Below are 20173 nucleotides of genomic sequence, written 5' to 3'. Positions count from 1 at the left end.
CCAAGCAGAACAAAGAGCACTGTTTGATCTCAGCGATTAAGAGATTGGTACACAATCACACACACACACAAAGACAGACCACTTATCAAAGTGCAGACAGAGTCTAGGGTTACAATTGTACTGAGTAGGGTGTTAACTTCTTTAAGGATGTGTCAACCAGGTGCTGCACACTTCTGACTGGAGTGATGATGGGCTAATATTAACATATACAATGCCTATTGCAGTGATGGAAAACAAGAATGGGCCAACTTATACATATGCATGACTACAAAAATGTAAACTGTACCTTAATTCATTCTAATCTGTTTGCTCTGACTGGGAAAATGATTCCCTTTATATTGAATAAACTAAACTAATATTTGAAGACTGCATTTCTTTACATCTAGTTCACATCAAGAAACAACTACTCCCTACTACGAAATCTTCTTCAACTTGTTTATATAAAAAAATAACTGATTCACTGCAAAGATATCTTTAATGCAGTGTATAATTGAAGATGTTATAACACATCCCCAAAGGTCCCATTAGACTGGACACACAATGTCCACAAAGCTTTGGTCTGGATTCAGGTCAGAGGAACATCATCTCCCAAGCTCTGTGTGAGAGTTAATAAAAAATACATACCACCAAAAGAGAAGGAGCCATCATCGTTCCTCTGTACTAAAAGGTTCTCGATGTGCAATGCGATTGGTGCTGGCTGGGTACCTGATGGGTTTATACGACTGTCATCCTTTGAAGAAAGAGGGGGGGGATGCTTACACTTATTTAAACCTAAGCTTCTAATGAAAATATATATATATATATATATATATATATATATATATATATATATATATATATATATATATATATATATATATATATGAAAGAAAAGGTTTTTAAAAAATGTACACAAAAAGTTTAAAAGATTAAAAAAAATCTTATTTTCGGGATGTTTTGGGCAAAGCCCTTCTTCAGCTGTTTAAAAAGAAAAAAATATCTTTTTAAACATCCTGAAAACAAAATACTTTTTAATCAATATTAAATATAGATTTACTAATAGATTTATTTGCAAATTGTGTGAATACAAAAATATAAAGTCCAGCTCCTGACACTTTTTCCAAGTGAATTATTCTTTATTTACAGGTCACGTCTTGGTAGGTTATTTTCTAGAGCTACAAAATAATCACACACACACACACACACACACACACACACCAGTAATGCTATTGGAGAGGTTAAATATTATTCTTTGTTCATGAAGCTATTTAAAAATAGCGGAGCTGTTGTATCTGTCAGATGTCTATTTTCATAACACTCTCATATGACAAATATACTCCATTATTACTAGATGTCTATTTTCATAACACTCTCATATGACAATTGTACTCTTATTACTAGATTAGGCAATTTAATTTTGGGAAACAGAAATTGCTTGTACCTCAGCATTTAACAAAAATAAATAATTTAAAAATGGATATACTGTCACCCAAACCATATGGATAGTAAAGGATGTTTATACAGTTCCACTCTCTAATAACACTAATTTCCTGCATGAATAAACAAAATATAGATAAAGTTAGTCATGGTTCATCCAAAAACGGATATCCAAAAAAATATCAAAACACCTGTGCTAGCAATATAACGAACTTGAATATGTTATGTATTTTATTTATTTATTATTACTCTTTAAAATCACTTGCGGAAATTAAAAATTATAAAAAAATGAGTAGAACTAAAAACAGAGATATATTTGTCCTACCTTCAAATTAATGCTTGTATTCGAAACCGTAACTTTCATTGGCACCACCTCTGAAACAGACTCTCCCTCTATAAACTGCCCTAGGTTCACGATGGAAGACATCAGCAAGTCAGCGCTAAAGCTGTCCAGCTCACACTGCAGGAAGCCATTATTTGCAGCCAGTGGGGAATGGGCAGCAGTGTTAGGTCCGCGTTCCATTCGCACTCTCAATTCTGGACTTGCTTTTCTGTGCTGAAGCAACGACGAGTGATCAGACCCTAAAAAGAGAGGCAAGACACAGTGCTCACAAATGAGATTTTACTGCCCATTTGGTTACCGTTGTATACTAAATACATAAATAAGTTATTTTAGGTCTCATGTGAAATAAATTACATTTAAGCATTAGGAGAAATAAATTACAATTTTTAGGAATAACAAATGTAACTTGATTAATTTCATGTTTCCAACTCCCCTCTTGGTGATAATTGTTTTGTTAGCATTTAAACACAAAGTATCTAATTAAATAAAGACTCAAAGAATCTTGGTAACCTAGCCAAGTTATTTTAGGGAGATGTTATATCTATTTAAATAAAAAATAAACTGCTCTCATTCTATCATAAAAATAACAACTTTTTTGCTTTAAATATAGCATTGCTTTATCTCATGCAATTTAACTGTTAAGTTGAAAGTTAAGAGAATGAAGTACAGCGATGATTAATGCAGGGGGCCATCTTTTTAATTACATTTTGTAGAATGGGATTAGACAGCACATTTACAGTTTAGCTCTGGTTTTGAGGGCAGCTAGCAAATTGACTTTACCCTACATAAAACTGCTACAAAAGCTTCTTATTTCAAACATTCTGTAGATTCTGTAGCTGCAAACTACTAGGGTGAAACAATGCTGGCAGAAGAGTGCACTTCATTGCAAACATGCAAAACTTTGCAATTTTTAATTCCCTTTTAAGATGGCTTGAAAAGAGAAAGTTTGTATTTTGGGACAAACTTTTGAAATACTGTGCAAAACTCACATTAGAAATTAGCCTTTTAAGGTAAACCCAGATTCAATTTTCTTTAAAAAAAAAAATTCTTCCATTTATTCAATACAACACAAAAATGTCAAGTATGATCCAGTATGATAGTCTACCCCACTTAAGTGTATATCCCACCAAAGTGTATTAATAATTCCAAAACTATTATCAATGCTGCATCACTAAATGTATCCAGTTTAAGTGTATTAAGTGTTTATTCCTGTTTTACTGTATAGCAGTTTTTTGATAGATTTCTATACAGCTAGCTGAGCACACGCATTGTCAACTGACGTAAATGTGCACAGGCCCGCTGTCAGGAACGTGAACGCTATCAATACAGTTCCACACCAAAATGTCTGCTGAAAAAGAAAATTAAAGACTCTTCGTTAATAGACTGCAAAGGACTATGACGTGCTAAAATTAACACACCATTTGTTTAAGGTATGTTGATAATCATTTCTGTTTAATTTTCAATTAGGCTAAAATTACATGTAAACTGAATGAATAAACTTGTCAGAATGACCATTTAAAGTAACAATTACTTCCATTTATTTCTTAAAAGTAAGAAGGGGTATTTTGTGAATGTGCATCACTGTGCATTGTTTGCTATGTACTGTACATTGAAATAAAATATGTTATGAACTGATGGTTCTGGTTTCTTATTCAAGTAAAATAATTAATTGTTGGCCTGAATTAAGTGAAGTCTCAAAGAAAACAGTAAACTTAGGACTGTGCCATAATGCATTTTGTTACCGGTACAGCAATATTTTATAAGAGGAACTGGGATGGCAGATCACCAACCCACTTAAGTGTACACTCAGTTTAAAGGAATATTCACGATAAATAGGTTACACACAAAGGGACAAACTATTAAACTATGTGAAGTATGTAAAGGCTGAGACACCAGAACTATACCAGTATTGGCTCATCCTCTACCCCCTACCTGCTCAGTAGTTTTTTGTAGCTATGAACATTTATTTATTTTTGGCCAAAAAAGAAACTTTAGCCAATACCATATATCAGGGATGGCCAAACTTCCTGACCCTAGGAGCCGCATATAAACGTTTTCATACCTTCTCTAGTCTAGCACCAACACTCCTATTTTATAAAAAGATTCATTCATCTGAATAAGGATGTTTGCCACAAGCGCCATTCCATGCCATACAAAACTCACAGTCATTACATCAGCTCGCCTTGTAGCGTGCAAGCGATTTGCTGCAGATGAGACAGGTTTACCACCGTTTTCAGCAAAAGCAAACTTCCTCCGATTCTGACATGAAGCCTCGGTTTTCATTCTCATACTTCCGTTTGTTACTCCTGGATGGTTTGCTCAATGCCATTGTCTCCACGAAACCAACTAGCACTTTATTCAAAATTATAAAACTGACTTTCAACTGCACAACAGGTGTTCTGAAAATCTCTGTTACCTAGAAATCTGAGCTACTTGCACAAACTACGCATGCGCAACGATTTTTTTTTTTTTTGTGATACGTCTGCAAAAAAAGTCATGTTTGTTTGGTTTTATGTCGTATTAACCAAAACATTGAGGTGAAACGCTATTTTTCAGATTGGTCTATTAATCTGTGCTACCGAAAAGCCCATTTTGAGGGGGAGGCACAGATTTTCAGAACACCAGCTTTCACTCCAGGTGATCGAAATACGCATGCACCAGCGGGCAGTGTCAAAGGTCCTTAGTGAAGAAATGCCCTTGCAGTGAAAATGCAGACTCAAACAAAGAAGAGAGAAAAGGAGAAAGAAGAATATAGACATGAATGAAACTGAGAACAAAATAACACTCATTATTTTTACGTTATCTCTTTTCTTCATTATTCTTTCTTCAGTTCATTCGAGCCACAAAGTGTACGTCACCCAGCATTTCACCGGAAGCCACACTGAACTGCCCGGGATCCGTGGTTTGGCCACCTCTGCCACATATAAATGTGTGTGTTTTTATATAAGATCAAAATGTTAGTGTGGCAATATAAGAATAAAAGAACAAAATCCCTGACTAAAGCAGCACTGTGTAAGGTTCTGTGATGCTGTTCGTTGTCTTCCAGCGTGGTGCTCTGCAGAGATGTTCTTACCCATGCTGCGGTTGCCGAGATACTGTCTAACACTGACATTTCCCAGTTGGTTTGGAATCACTCTGTTGATCTGGAGGCAAACAGCTGCATTGTCACCCTTGATGTCGATTCCACAGTTGGCCCCAAATATTTTAAAAACCACCACAGACATCTTTAAAAAGAGGAAACTGGTGTAAATACAGTCATAATCAATGCTCATTCTCTTCTGAACAGTATACTAGCAGTAACAAACTGGGTTTACACTAATTAATTCCACATTACTTTCTCCTGCTGAATTATACATAGGGGTTGATTTCAATGACCTAAGCAGTGGGAAATCTTGAACTATATATTAATCCAACTGGGGTTTCCCCACAGGGGTTATTTATGGACCACTTATTAACATTACTAAATACAATAAATAGATACAGTGAAATGCAGTAAATGAAAAAATAAAAATCAGGTTTATGAATGTTAAGATAAAACCCACAAAGTTTTACATCTATTGTTAACCAATAAAGATAAGCACCTTTAAAATTGACACTTGCATACAAGCACAAGAACTTTATTTTAGACAGATCATCTTACCAAATCTTTAATGTTTTCTTCTATACTTTGAGAAGCAGCACTGATTGCATCTGGTGACATTCCACTCTCGTTTCCCAGTGCCTCATTTGCACTTTCAGCTGGGCTCTGGTCACTCATGACGTTTTTGAAACCAGACATTGAAATATCTTCTGATATTGCATCTGTAATAAAGCAGCTCTGTTGCAACACATATTAGGGGAAACCTGACAAATCTATATTTTTATTTTAACATGTTGCCAAAAGGGTTAAATAAATACTAGTTAGGCACCTTAATATCAAAACAGCAAATTAACTACTAAACAAGTAATTCGAGCAAGCACATTTTCAACACCAAACAGACATGAGAAAGATATGCATAAATGAATGTACTTTCTGCTCTGTGCAGGATGCAATATAACTATAAATACATCCTTTCTGATCCAGAGTGTGGTGCTACTCATTTTGGAAATGAGACACTAGGCTGCTTTGATCCAATAGGTAAAAATACATCTACATGTTCTAGCTAACATAGGTCCTGATACCATGCAATAGACCTGATAACTCTCCAGCTGAATGCATAACATGGCATAATACAGCAAGGGAATCTGACTGTTTTGCAAAATACATTGTTCACCATGGCTTACACAAAACATTGCAACAAGCAACTGATGCATATCCATGAAGCTGCCAGTGACTTATCCTAACATGGTGTTAATGTTCTGCCTTCTTTACAGTTGAATGTAACTGATGAGACTACATAATGGTCTGGTTCTCTGTTGCCATAAATGTGGTATAGTGTATCTGGATGAAAAACAGATAAGCCTTTGACAAACTACCCAGCTAAAATCTCTTTGAAATGGGTGTCTGCTCAATTTGATGAACATAAACTAATGGCAATAATGTAATTATAGCAATTTATATAGACGATCTTGACTTGATAGACTCTTGTTCAAAGATGCTCACATATCTGTCCCCTGCTGTGACACTATAAATACTGACATCTAGTGGTAACTCCAAGAGATCACATAACAGCTTTATTACAAAACTATGAGGACCAATCATTTTGAATGATCAATTTTAACTGATGTTGATTGTAAATTAAACCATAAATAATAATAAATTATGCAACATGCAGAACACTATTGTTCAGGTACCTTTGTCAGTGAGAATAAAGCTGTCGCTCCCATCACTTTCCAACATGTGCTCCTCTAGCAAGTTACTGTCAATGGAGATGTTGTCAAGTGAATGCAAAGATGGACTTCTCTTCACATTCTTGTAAGACACAGAGAAACTTGACTGTGAGCGTTCCTTTATAAGTTTTCCACTGAAAAAAGAGAAGAACAAAACCCATATCAAAGAATTCCTTTAAATACTGTACAGTTAATAAACAGTAACTTTCTTTACAATCTCCAAAACTTCTTATTTCTTCATAGCTATTTTTTGTTTTGAAATAACTTCATTCTCTAAGTACAATCACAAAATGCTGATTTTTAACCAACTTTTTATAACCAAATGTTTCTGTATGGAAAAAATGACTGAACATTTGACAGCTGAACTTACTAATAGAAAAACACATAATATTTCTTCAGATAAAAGGGGCAACAGAGGTAATTCAATAGTTGCTTTCTGGAAATACTCTCGGAGACAACAGGCAGAAAGTTGTAGGAATCTCAGGAATCCAGGTCATGGAATTCGTGATCTTTAGCCTGCTTTGTCACAGTCACTACTGGATGATCAGCTGAAGGTTTGATTGGTTAAACAGTGAAAAGGCGCAATTTGTTCTCACAAATTGCTCTAATATTTGTTTTGGTAATATGGGAATTCATGAGTTGCTCAGCTGCAGACTCCGACCCTAACGTATGAATGATTATGGCTCGATAGCTCCAAAAAACAATAAGGTTTCAGAAGGATCACTTGTTATGTAAAGTGCAAATATCACTTGTGTCTAAGGAGTGTGTTTTAGGTGTAGCCATTTTAAAATGCAGAGGGATTAAAATGTGTCATACAGGAGTTGCACTCAATGCATTAGCAGGGGCGAAGAAACAGTGTTCACAGCTCAGCGTCTTCTAGAACGAACATTGTTAATTTATAAAGCTAAATGTAACCCACGGTTTGCAATATATAATACACTGAATTAATGATATATTTCAGAGAGAGAGAGAGAGAGAGAGAGAGAGAGAATAAATGTATTTTACCAGACATTTACATTTTGACATAACAGTATAGTTAGTGTGAGATCCCAACTACATAAAGCATGCTCATTCCTCACATGCACACATAAAGGTTTGTTCTCCTGGGGGGGTTAAGTTAATGGGTGCTCTCAAAGGGGAGGGAGAACACAGGGAATTCACTGTAAACTTCTAGCAGGGATCAAACGGCTTGCCAAAAAGAAGAGAAAGAACTTGCACATGAGTAGTTGTAGGGGGGCCTGAAACTATACTAGTCAAATGCAGACCTATTTTACAGTTAAATCACTCTTAATTAAACAACCCTGCTACTGACGATTTTCTGACACTTGACAATTCTTTGCATACCTCGATATTGACTGAGACATCCTTGTCACATGAGGTTTCTCTTTGCCACCATTCAAGTCTCGAGATAGTAAGTCTGCCTTTGGTTTTGAGGCACGCTGATCACTTAAAGGGTCTCCTCCCCCATTTCTCCTGCTATTTAAGGTACTTGAAAACTCATTTTGAGTAACTTCTTTACAATATTCAAAGCTTCCTAGCCCTTCACCATTATTTTCACTTACAGCCAGGTGGTCTGTAGCTGACAGATTGCACAGCAATTCTGAAGAGTCACAGTCTGCTGAACCTGTTCTCTCAACAACAGTTCCAGTGCAGTTTTCTCTCTCAAAGGAACTTTTGAATGAACTAGCTGCGGAAGGTTGAAGTGGCATTGATTTATGCATAGTCAATTCCCCAAATGGCTTGCAGAGCAAATCATCGACCGAAGAGACATCATCAAGGTGTGCAACTGTAGCATCTTCAATACAGTCAGATGTTCTGCAGACATTCTCATTTAACAGTTCACTCCCTTGTTCCAGGTGTCCTCTGCTCTCAGAAGGAGAAATATCTGAATCTATCTGGCTTACAACATAAGAGACTGGTGATTTAGTCCTTGTGTCTGTCTGGGGAATTGGGTGTAGTAAGAGGGCAACTTCAGCACTTTTAAGCAAAAGTCCAACACAAATGTTAGTCTGCTCTGAATGTTTCCCAGTTACCTCCTCCATGTCCTTTTGTATATTTTGCTGAAGTATTCTGATTGAATTCTGGAGGCACATCAAGAATATATACTGATAGTGATTGACTTGCATACTTAAATGTTTCTGAACGTGGACCAGAATTTGGATGTCAGGGTTTAAGGAAGAGCTGGGAGGAGAGGGAGAAGACACTGGAATGCTATCCAGTGAGGCAGGCTTCTTAATCCCGTTGGTTATAGATTCACAGTCTGTGCTATAATAATCCTTCAGAAGTTTCTTGCGGTGCATTCGGTCACTGAGTTCTGCCGATTCACTTTTTGGAATGTTAAAAGCTGGTGCTTTACAAGTCTGAAACCGCTGCTGGGACTGTGTATATTTGGCTGGCTGGCAGAACCAGATAGAGAAAGGAAATGAATCAACAAAGGGGACCGGTCTACCTTTTCCACTTTTCATTCCTTCATAGTCTATCCAAAACTGAGAAAAATGTACAGCCCATACATCTGTAGCAGCTGAGACTTTTAGTGCATTTGTGCTCAAAATAGGGGTGACAAATCCTTTATAAATATCATGCATCTTTGTATCCTGCTCATGAGCATGTCTCTGAAATATCGGGTGCAGAAGATTAAAACTATCCTCTGATTTGGGAAAATCTGTAAATGTCTTACTAAAGAATTCAAACTCTTTAAAATCTTGAAGCACAGCCTCTAAATCAGAACGGGTACATTTTGCAGAATGTCTCGTATTGGTGGCAATCATTTCTGATGTCTGAATGGAAATTGATTGTGGGAGGTCTTGATGTCTTTCCAGCTCCTTCTGAGTAGGAACAATGAGCTACAAAGTAAGCAGATGAAATGTTATTTGACTGGTGCTAACCCTTCTGTTCAACAGTATTTTTGTAAAGATTTAATTATCAAAATGTTAACAAGCATGCAGCTGAAAAAAGTAAACAAGTAATATTTTAATTTGCATTTTGCACCTCATCTTATTCTAAACTGCAGGGGTAATAAACCTAATTCACATTTTTTGAAATATCTGAAGAACTGTGAAAGCACATCTGTTGTCTGAATTAAAATTACTTTGTGAAAACAACTAAAATTTCCTAGAAGCTCACACTAAATATCACCTAAAGACATACTGTAATCTTTTAGTCTACAGTGAAATGGAAAAAAAAATGTACTCTCAAACAATGCTGCATACCTTTAACATAAGTCCATCCACCCTGATGTCAACATGCTCATCTGTCTTTGCACTGTCATCCAGTTTGTAAAGAGCCATGAACTGCTCCAAACTCTGCCTCAGGTCCAACACAAACTGGTTGAGCCACACCATGCTTCTGGCATCCAGGACTAACTGAAGTGCATTGAGCTGCACATACAGATTAGGGCAGGGAACTGGAGTCAGAGGGAGGAAAATATTATATACAGTAAATATTTACTAAGTCAGAAAATGCTATGGCATTCTTTTATAGTTTTTAAATTGAGAGAAAAGACCAAATGCTCTCTGACAAGTTACTTACTTGGGTAATCCTTTCCATCTGGAAAATAGTACTCAGTAAATTCAATATGAGTAGCTGGCATTTCTTGTGGCAGGTAGAGTGCTTTCTTATTGCAGGAGATCATGGTTTTGGGGGATGATCGACATTGATCTGCTGTGGAAACCTACAATGCATTATAAATAAATAAATAAAAAACAGAAACAAATAAAAAGGTAGATGGCCTCATAGGGGAAGGGCATATCAGTGAACATAACCCTAAATTAAGACTCTAATCTATTGCAACAGCCACAGCACTCATGAACAATTTACTGGTAGCATGCCTTTAAATCTTGCAGATTCCTAAACAGAATAAACAGCATAACCCCAAAAGCAAATCCTTTCTGTACATATATATATATATAAAAAAAAAAAAAAAAAAAAAAACAGTCAGGGCTTCAGACAACAGGGATAATTGTTAATGCTAGATATGAGGTCATGGCTTGCATTGTCATCTCTAATTTAGCTGTGTATTTCTGGGGAGAATCAGAGAGATTTTCTCCATTAAAGTATGGGCAGAGATGTACGTTTTAAACAGTCAATTGTGGGTATTCCATAATTCAGAAAGATCAATCAAATATATGTTTGCACTCTCACCTACAGCAACATGGGCAAATTATACATCGAGCATTAGTTCCCTAATTAATTTTGAGCAGTACCTGGTAAAAATTGAAGTCTGTCACTCTGACCACAATAGAACTGGACATCAAGTGTGTTTTTGGCTGCTTGCTGGAAGCAGTGAAACTACTGGTTGAAGATGTGGATATTTTCCCTGAAAAAAAGAAAGATTAATTTGTTTAATTAAAGAAAAAAAAAAAAAAAAAAAAAAACATTTAACAAAGCTATAAAATTAGCAAGAAGCAACTTTTGGTAGATGAAGTTAGTAAATAACACTAACGCTGCTGTATATATTCTGCTTACTTGGAAACCACCCATGCTTAATCAGCTCTCATTACTCTGCTTCAAATGGCATTGGACATTATGGGACAACATTGGTATGGGACAATAATGTTGTATACTGGGTGGTAGTAATTACACAAGGAAAAATTTTGTATTTCTTAATATTTACAACTCATACAAGTATCTTTCAATCTAAATGTGTCAATCTCACTTGTAGAAGCTTGCTGAGGAGCGCCTTGTGGAGGGGATGATGGAGGAGCTGCAGTGGTATTTCTGTGGTCTTTTACTGCGTGCTTCAGCATGTCCACAAGAGCCTTAAATTCAACTAGGATGTTCTTTGCCCAGCCTTCCCGCGATTTAGTCGCCTCGCTGAAGTGCATCCAGTGCTGGCAGGTCTCGCCTAAAGAATTGTATCACATCTGCAGTTTGTATACAACATTCTTTGGGATAGAGATTGACATGTAATCCATTACAGGGATTACATTGGACATACCCTACACAGCTTTTAAAGTGAACTAGCTATTGGGTTGGCCTGGCGGATCAGCTGTCCTATGTCCTTATTTGTTCCAGGAAACTTCATTTTTTATTTGTGAAATTTACTTTGTTTAGGAAGATTTAAAATTATTATTATTATTTTTTTTTTTTCACAGCCCCAATTAGGACTACCCTTGGGCCACCTTACAGATTAAATAATGGGGTTCCAAAAAATATAGCGTTATACGTCCCCAATGTGTTGCTACAACTGTTTAAATCATGCACCTGTAATCTTTTCATTGTTGACTTTTTACACCTATAAGACCTTTAAAGTCTGTATCAAAGCTCTTTTCAAAATGTTCGGTCTAGTGCAAAACACACTGCAGTTTGAGATCTGTTCTCTAAATCACTGCAGGAAGAGCGATTTAAAAAAAAAAAAAAAAAAGTGCTCTGGCTTTTCTGTTCCATACCACATCTTGGATTGTTATTGCTGTGTTACTTGTTTGACAATGTAGGCAATAATCCTTACTCTATCGGTGCACTAGAGCAGATACTTTGAAAAGGGCTTTGAAACCAACTTTAAAGTTATCCGTTGTCAGGATGTTAAAGTGCAATAGTGTAAACTGAGGACAGAAATACATATCAATACCTGCTCTGTGAAATGGGTAGTAGTCCACTGTAATCTCATTGAAAGACAGCTGCATTGCCCCCCCCGTGATCTGTTTGTTTACTCCTGTAAGGAAATCACACATTAAGCAGCTAAACACAATTCATGCACACAACTCTGAACTTTAAAAATGGAATTGTTTATATATGTATGCATAATGAGGGACTAAACTGATCCATGTGCAAAATCCAGACTAAGTACCGGAATGCACAATGGTAAATCCCACTTCTCCTATTTTATTAAATAATTTGCACATGACATCTTCCTTAAATACACATTTTGAGGGGGGGCTCCCAAGTGGCACGCCCAGTAAAGGCACTCTGTGTGGAGTGCAGGATGCGCCCTATAGCCTGGAGGTCGCCGGTTCGGGTACAGGCTATTCCTCTGCCAGCCACGGACAGGAGTTCCTAGGGGGCGGCGCACAATTATCCGAGCATCACCCGGGGTGGGGGCCGGGCGCCTGCCTGCAACCAACCCAGAGCTGCGTGGTCCTCCGATGCTGTAGCTCTGAGGTGGCTGCATGGTGGGCCTGCAAAGTGAAAAGAAGCGGACTGCTGACGATGCACGTTTCGGAGGACGTGTGTGTTCATCTTCATCTTTCCCAAGTCAGCACGGGGGTAGTAGCAGTGAGGCAGGCTTAAAACTGGGCATTTCAAATTGGGGAGAAAATGGGGTAAAAAAAACAACTGATGATTCCAACTGTGTACATAAAGCAGACTGTAATAATTATAACTATATACAACTATATATAACTAGTAAAGTTAGTGCACAGCTTAAATACCTGGCTCCCCTTGTGTTTGTTTTCCTTAAACAGTGTATGGTACTTTAAAGCAGGGGTTTTCAACCAGGGGTTATAAAAATGAAAAGGAAATAATGATCTTGAATATATATATATTATATATATTTTTTTAATATTATATATTATCTCTAAAACCACAGTGCATGTATATTTCATTTTGTTTAGCAGCTGAAATGCTGAAAGAACAATTATGCTGAGATGGGAAATAAATGGTAAAGTGACATTTACAGTGCACACTATTTTGGATTATTTATAACTCTTCAGAATAGAAAGAGAATATGTGCGCCTTGAAGAGAATCTCAAATATTGTCTTTTGATCCTGTGCATCCAAAGACCTGTAATTAAGTTAAGAATTAGGCCTACTGTCTAGTATTCTGTTCTACACCAGCAGTTTGTCAGTCCCAAACTGTTGTGACAAATTATATATCAAATAAATGGGAAAAAACAAAATGTGTTAATCCGATTCTACTGCCTTTTACTGCAACTGTGGTATCAGTCAGCACAGCAAAAATGTTAATGGGTTACTCGAGGTGAAACCTTCAGACAGAAGGGTAGAGTTCTAAAAAAAAAAAAAAAGGTTGAAAGCAACTGCTTAAAGTGTTCAAAAACCATGATTCCGCAGGGAAAAGATCTTTATAAAACCATCAGACGCCTTGTAAGTAACTGCAACACCCACACTGTCGATGCATATTTTACTGTTAACCTACTTAGGAGAAAGTTTTTTTAATAAATGGAGGATTCTGAACAAAATCAAAAAGAAGAATCCTGCCACGAGTCAAGATGCCATTGCTGGATATGCAAACTACATTTACGGCAATGAATACTGCACTTTAACTTACATTTCTAGTGCTTAGGTGTTGCCGATATACAGTAACATAGCTGAACTGTTGCAATAGTTTTTAAACAAAGTGATGCAAGAAAGAAAGATAACATTGTTTTAAATATTCAGCTGGTTGCTTCATCAGATCTTGGTGCTTCCTCCTTGACAAGCAGATTACATTTTCTTGAACACACAATGCAAGTTAGCTGTACACACTGATGGGTGAAAAATGCAAAATCCAGCACAAAGAATTTCAACTGTGAGCCGCACACTACCTCTGTCCTTGGCATGAATGTCATCACAAATGTGCAAGTCAAGGTGGGTGATTTGTAAGTGGTGGGAGGTTTCCAGCACATCGTAGGAGTTGAAGAGCTTGGCAATGGTGTCATTGTGATCAGCTGCCGCGGCAGACTGCGGAGTCCTCACTTGCTGGGAGCTCAGGCCTGGAGCTGCACTCTGCAAAGGACACGCAATATTAAATCTTCTTAGAAAAAATAAACCCAAAAAGACAGACTGTCAAATAATTATGAAAACAATATTTGGCAATAAAGTGCTCCCTTGATGTAAGGTTCTCGGTTATAACGCACCTCAGATATAACACTCCTACAGCATGTCCCCCAATTCCCTATATAGTGATTCATGCAACATTTCTCCAGTAAATACAGCACCGGTGTTCAAACTATAAACAACTTCTCTGTCTAACTTCCGATTCTGTCTCTCCCTTTTGATACAGTATCTGAACTGAAGAAAAGCTGCACTGGCACTTTATAACACAAACATCTTATTCAGCACTCGTTTTATAACTAAATAAAAATTAGGCTTTTTATGCGATTATCTTTCCTAATGTATTTACTTTTTTGCTGTGAGAGGAGCTGCAGCTTTTTCTCTGGGAAACAAGATGCTTCAGCCCCGCTCTGGCAACCGAACCTTCCTCTCCGGACATACTCTCCTCCTCGCACTTGGTTTGCTCGTTGCTTTGAACTGAACTCACAACCGCTGTTTAGCCAGGCTATTTATGTTTTAAAAACTGCTAATTAAAATGATCCATGAGTGGGAATGTTACCTTTTTTTTTTGTGTAAAAAATATAGCGTTTATTACATGGTGCTTTATACATGGTTAAGTTAATTCACGGAAAGTTACATTTTTGCTTCACAATATGTGCATTCTAGAGAGCGAGTTATTTTATTTAGTATTTTGGTCAGATGTGTGGTGTTGTGTCCCGTGGCACCCCCCACCCCCTCCCCTGTTTATAACGCTCTTCGGTTACAACGCTCATATTGTGTGTCCTCTGTGACCACATTATAGCGAGGGAGCACTGTATATGGTTTTGAAGATTAAGAGTATTTTATTTTTTAATCTAGACACAAAGTTGATTCCCACAAATGACAAAAAAAAATTAAATAAAAATATATATTGTAGGAGATGACATTCTACCTAAAGTAATAATTATGCATTTGATTATAAGATTCTTCTCTGTTAGTTTTATTTTCATATTTTGATACAGCTTAAAAAAAGCATGTGTAACTAGCTAAGCAAGACATTTGCAATCTCTCTTATCTTGGCATCTGGGCAGAGCGCCAAAGTTAGCTGGTGTCTAATCCAGATGTGTAGAAGAGTGGAGACGCAATGCGAAAACAGAACACCACAAAACAAAGGACTAGTTTGAAACAGTTTCTAACAGATTAGGTTAAGGTAGTCTGTAAAATGCGACGCACTATCGAATGTTATAGATTTGGGCGAGTTTCCCCCCCTTACCAGGAGGTGTGTTGATGGTGTGTGATAGCAGGGTGGATCCATAGTGATTGGGAGAGAGTATACAAAATGGGGTGGAAATGCTAATATATTCATAATATTTAATGTAATGTTTGTTTGAATTGTCAGTCAATTCTTTGACTCCACAAACGAGAAAGACTTCGACTTAAAACGTATTACGTTTATTTTAGTATTACCGGTACTACACATTCTACCATTAAGAGTTACAGTTATGCCTGTAACTACCTACTTTATCATAATAAAAATTCTAGCAGACAAAAACAAACATGGTACTATGCACTAAATCTTTCAGTAAAATAAACAGGAATACATTCCTACAGTCACAGGATACCAAGTATAATTTCCAACCTTATAAGATCTAAAATAAAGAGTGCGTCTGGAATATGGCTGGCAGGCCATGAGATCAATCTATTTGTACAGACCAATGCACCAGCCAGCAAGAGCAGTAAGACATACATTTGAGAGAGAGAGAGAGAGATATTGCACATTTGGATTGCAGGTAACAACTAGAGTAACAACTGAGATCATTTGTAATATTGGGGGGCAATGCCATTTGATCCATTCTCTTGTTTGGAAATCTGCAGGAAAGAGTGAGGGGAGTCATATATGCATGATAACACAATTAGTAGATCTGTAGTAGAGTCTAAGTGGTTTCTAGACATGATAATCAAGAGAGCAGGGATTTCATTTAACCATTTAGCTCTGGTAAACAGTCTACCTGTTTGAGGTCTGACTGGCATGAAGTGATTGTCGGCTTGTGTATCAGGACAAATATCCACTGAAAGTATACAGTATTATACCTTTCTAAACAGCTGAAAATCTGATGATTATTAAGAGAATAACGTTTTCACTCCATGATGAAATATACCCTACGATTACCTAGTTTGAATGCAAGAAATAAGATTTAAAATGTACTCATTAATTTTTCTTCAGAAATGTCTCTAAGTGTAATATAGTGATCTCCTACATAAAAACTGTAAAAGTTATCAGTGGTAGACACAACTCTCAGGAATTCAGAAGCATTTAAACTAGAAAGGAAGGGGGGAGAAATCAATAAAAAAAACAGATGGGAGGCTGCATCAAAACAAGAACAACAACTCAGGTAATACAACCATTAAATGTATTAATCTAAATGCTAGAAGTATCAGAAACAAAGTTCTAGAACTTGAAGCTACTGCACTAACAGGTAACTATGATGTGACAGGTGTTACTGAAACTTGGTTGTCTGAGAGTGATGGGGACGAATATAATATTTGTGGGTATACACTGTATAGGAAAGACAGGCAGGACAGAAGAGGAGGAGGGGTAGCGCTATACATAAGAAACAGTCTTGAAGCCCAGGTGTTAAACCTGGACAATGAAAATAAAACCGAATCAATACGGGTCAGAATATTGTGTGCATCTTGAATATTGTGTGCAGTTCTGGTCACCTTGCTATAAAAAAGTTATTGCTGCTCTAGAAAGAGTGCAAAGAAGAGCGACCAGAATTATTCCGGGCTTAAAAGGCATGTCATATGCAGACAGGCTAAAAGAATTGAATCTGTTCAGTCTTGAACAAAGAAGACTACGCCGAGACCTAATTCAAGCATTCAAAATTCTAAAAGGTATTGACAGTGTCGACCCAAGGGACTTTTTCAGCCTGAAAAAAGAAACAAGGACCAGGGGTCACAAATGGAGATTAGACAAAGGGGCATTCAGAACAGAAAATAGGAGGCACTTTTTTACACAGAGAACTGTGGGAATCTGGAATCAACTCCCCAGTAATGTTGTTGAAGCTGACACTCTGGGATCCTTCAAGAAGCTGCTTGATGAGATTTTGGGATCAATAAGCTACTAACAACCAAACGAGCAAGATGGGCCGAATGGCCTCCTCTCGTTTGTAAACTTTATGTTCTTATGAATTAGGATCAGACGTAAATACCACGTCGGGTTTTCATTTTCTTGACCACGTTATGACTCCTGTTGTAAAAACAGTTAACTCAATTAAAGCGAAAGCCCTACAACACCATCAGTTTCAAACACTACTTGAAGTTTCCGCAGAGTACAGCGATCTGTTGCTTATCTCATGTCAGAAATTACAACTTTTTTTGAAGTCAAGAAAAAAAAGTTGTGCACAGTTAACTGACAGTGTGTTAGCTGTTTGACTTGGTGTTTCTAACTGATGTCACAGGTAAATGAAACAGCCTGAACTGAGAACTGCAATGGAAAAAAAAAACAATAAAAACACACCACAACTGCAGACATCAGGATAGTGCTGCAAAGGCTTTCAAATCAAAAGCTGGATTATTGGGTGCAACAGCTGCAGAAGAAAAAACATCCAGCATTTTCCGGTTGTGCAACAAGCGTTTGAAGGGAATGAAGCCACTGCAGAACCCTGGCCAGACTTGGGCAAGAATTTACTGACATGTTTCATGATATTCAGCAGATGGAACCTTGTATAATGTTTACTTCTAATCCCTTTATGCATGCAAGTGACATTTCTGAACAAGTGGGGTCATTGTTTAAACTGGATTGTGTTGAACGCAAAATGGAGATTCTTAATCTTCAAAACGATATTCAGTTGATATTCATGATATTCATATAGATTTTAACTACTGGCCCCTTGGGCCACTGAGCTTGTGTTTTTTACTGGCCCGGATCAATTTCTTCTGGCCCAAAATATATTAGTCCATGTCTCTCAGGGAAGCCTTCAGCCATTTAACATGCACACATTTGTGTGCTGATCAGAAAATGAAAATACTATACAGGATTTAAAATTGCATGTGTATAAATGATACTATTTTTTTTCACAAGCAAACCCATAACCGAGCTGTTACCATATGGTCACAGCAATGCTAAAATTAGGGATGGGTCAGTGTAGTCGGATACACGATTACAGGAAAATTAAAAAATATATATTTGAATAGCATATTACATGTTTGATTAACACAAAAATGTATGAATTGAAATAAAATAACTCTGGACTGCAGTTACAGTACACTGTACAACCAGATACGCTCCTCGTTTTGAATTACTTAAGGCTATTGAACAAACAAAAGTAACTTCACTTAGATTCATCTGAGGTCAGTACTTAATGGCTAGTTGTAATTGGTAGAAATGTTATGCTGTTGTAATGTTGGAATGTATTTTCTATTGTTTTGGCCAGGTTACAATAGTTGCACTATTCAGATTATTTTATAAATGTTACTGTTTGTTAGAATTAAACAGATGTAGAATATTTAGGTTGTTATATGATAGGCGTTACTTTGTTCTGAATACAGCAAAAAAAAAAAAAAAAAAAAAAAAAAGAAGATTTCCAATAAATTTGATGCAAAAACGAAATATGCTACTGTTGCTTTAATTGAAAGAGATACGTGCGGTGACGTTGCTACTCACTGTGATCGGTATTTTCCTTCCGTTGGACAAAGGAAAAACCTGTGCCGAAACTTGTTTCTTATTGAACAAAGAAATATCGTCTTATACATTGTTTGTACACTGTTAACCTGGCTAAACTTTATTAGCTTACATAATATGGCACATGTGAACAAACGTGTATTAGCCTTTGTTCCTGGGAGTAAATCGGAAAATAAGGACCCTCGAGTTCGTCCTGATCTCATACGCCAAATTAACTTATGCATTCTACAAACAGGTAAACTACGTGAAATTGTCCTTGATAAACTTTAAAGGGTAAGGATTAGGATATTGATTTGAGAATATTTGTTATAAGTAATATGTTTATTTGAAGGAGTTGTCGCAACAGTTGTACATCTGCTCCCAAGCCAGCGCTAATCTTGCTGAGTGATACCAACGAGTCCTGGAAAGACTCTGAAGTCACAGCAGACAAACACCGGCTATGTTGCGAACTATTACCGCGAGACTGGATATGGTGTAAACGAAATGTTGAATTAACAAATAAAACTGCTGTTTTATCTGCAAGCCTGGGAAACAAAGCAGAACATTAGGTTTTATTTCAACTGTCATAATGAAGCCAGATAAAGTCTCCACTAAATGTTCGTCTTCATTTTTTTCTTTATGACTTTCTTTATGAATATGGATTTCAGCACTTTCCTTTTTATTGTTTGCTTAGTTGTAGAAAACCTGATTTGTAAAGTCTGTCCATGTAACAGGAGTGATTCTTGCCAACACACCACTTTTGTAAGTAGTCTCAGATTCTGACGGAACAAACATGACGTGAAGTGGGAAAAGTCGGATTAGTTCAATTACATTATTATTGGAGGGGGTGAGGGATTGGTTTGTAATTAGTTTTTGCAGCTTTTTGGCAGACTGGTCCATTTTCCTTGATTCATGAAACGGAAGCCATGTGCACTATACTTATACTTAGTTAGTTAAATGTAACCGGCCCAATCAGACCTGTCATGCTTCACAACTACAGGCCAAAATGCGACCTCTACCAGCCCCGTGACGCCGGGCCACTGTTAATGTCGAACCCTGAAAATATCCAGTGTCTGACTTCTGGACTTCAGTGGCTTTAAATGAGAATATAAACAATGAATACAATGTGTGTTGCACTGAGAGTTTAAATTAATCTGAAGAGTTGCCAAGGCAGCTGTCTAGTCAATAAAACCTAATGTATTCAGGATGTCCCAAACAACAAGGAGAGACTACTCTTAAATTATTTCCCATTATCA

At 37.0% G+C, this 20173-nt stretch overlaps 1 protein-coding gene across 3 annotated transcripts in view; it reads right to left on the bottom strand.

The window, feature by feature from the left end:
• LOC121319654 (UHRF1-binding protein 1-like) overlaps positions 1-20173 on the bottom strand; it is a 50995-nt gene that overhangs the window by 3010 nt on the left and 27812 nt on the right. For 2 of the 3 annotated variants that reach the window (XM_041257288.1, XM_041257290.1), the window contains 12 exons: positions 14047-14227; positions 12135-12218; positions 11223-11411; positions 10771-10883; positions 10097-10238; positions 9778-9971; positions 7913-9411; positions 6533-6702; positions 5400-5560; positions 4833-4983; positions 1742-1998; positions 625-730 (listed from right to left, as the gene is read on the bottom strand). In XM_041257288.1, coding sequence (XP_041113222.1) covers positions 625-730; positions 1742-1998; positions 4833-4983; positions 5400-5560; positions 6533-6702; positions 7913-9411; positions 9778-9971; positions 10097-10238; positions 10771-10883; positions 11223-11411; positions 12135-12218; positions 14047-14227 — 3247 coding nt within the window. The remainder of the gene's footprint in view (positions 1-624; positions 731-1741; positions 1999-4832; positions 4984-5399; positions 5561-6532; positions 6703-7912; positions 9412-9777; positions 9972-10096; positions 10239-10770; positions 10884-11222; positions 11412-12134; positions 12219-14046; positions 14228-20173) is intronic. The other variant, XM_041257291.1, reaches the window with a different exon arrangement.

The sequence above is a fragment of the Polyodon spathula genome, chromosome 8 (assembly GCF_017654505.1).
Source record: "Polyodon spathula isolate WHYD16114869_AA chromosome 8, ASM1765450v1, whole genome shotgun sequence".
In the NCBI taxonomy this organism is placed as follows: domain Eukaryota; kingdom Metazoa; phylum Chordata; class Actinopteri; order Acipenseriformes; family Polyodontidae; genus Polyodon; species Polyodon spathula.
Note: the sequence above shows the minus strand (reverse complement) of the source record. Positions and strands in the feature narration are given on the sequence as shown.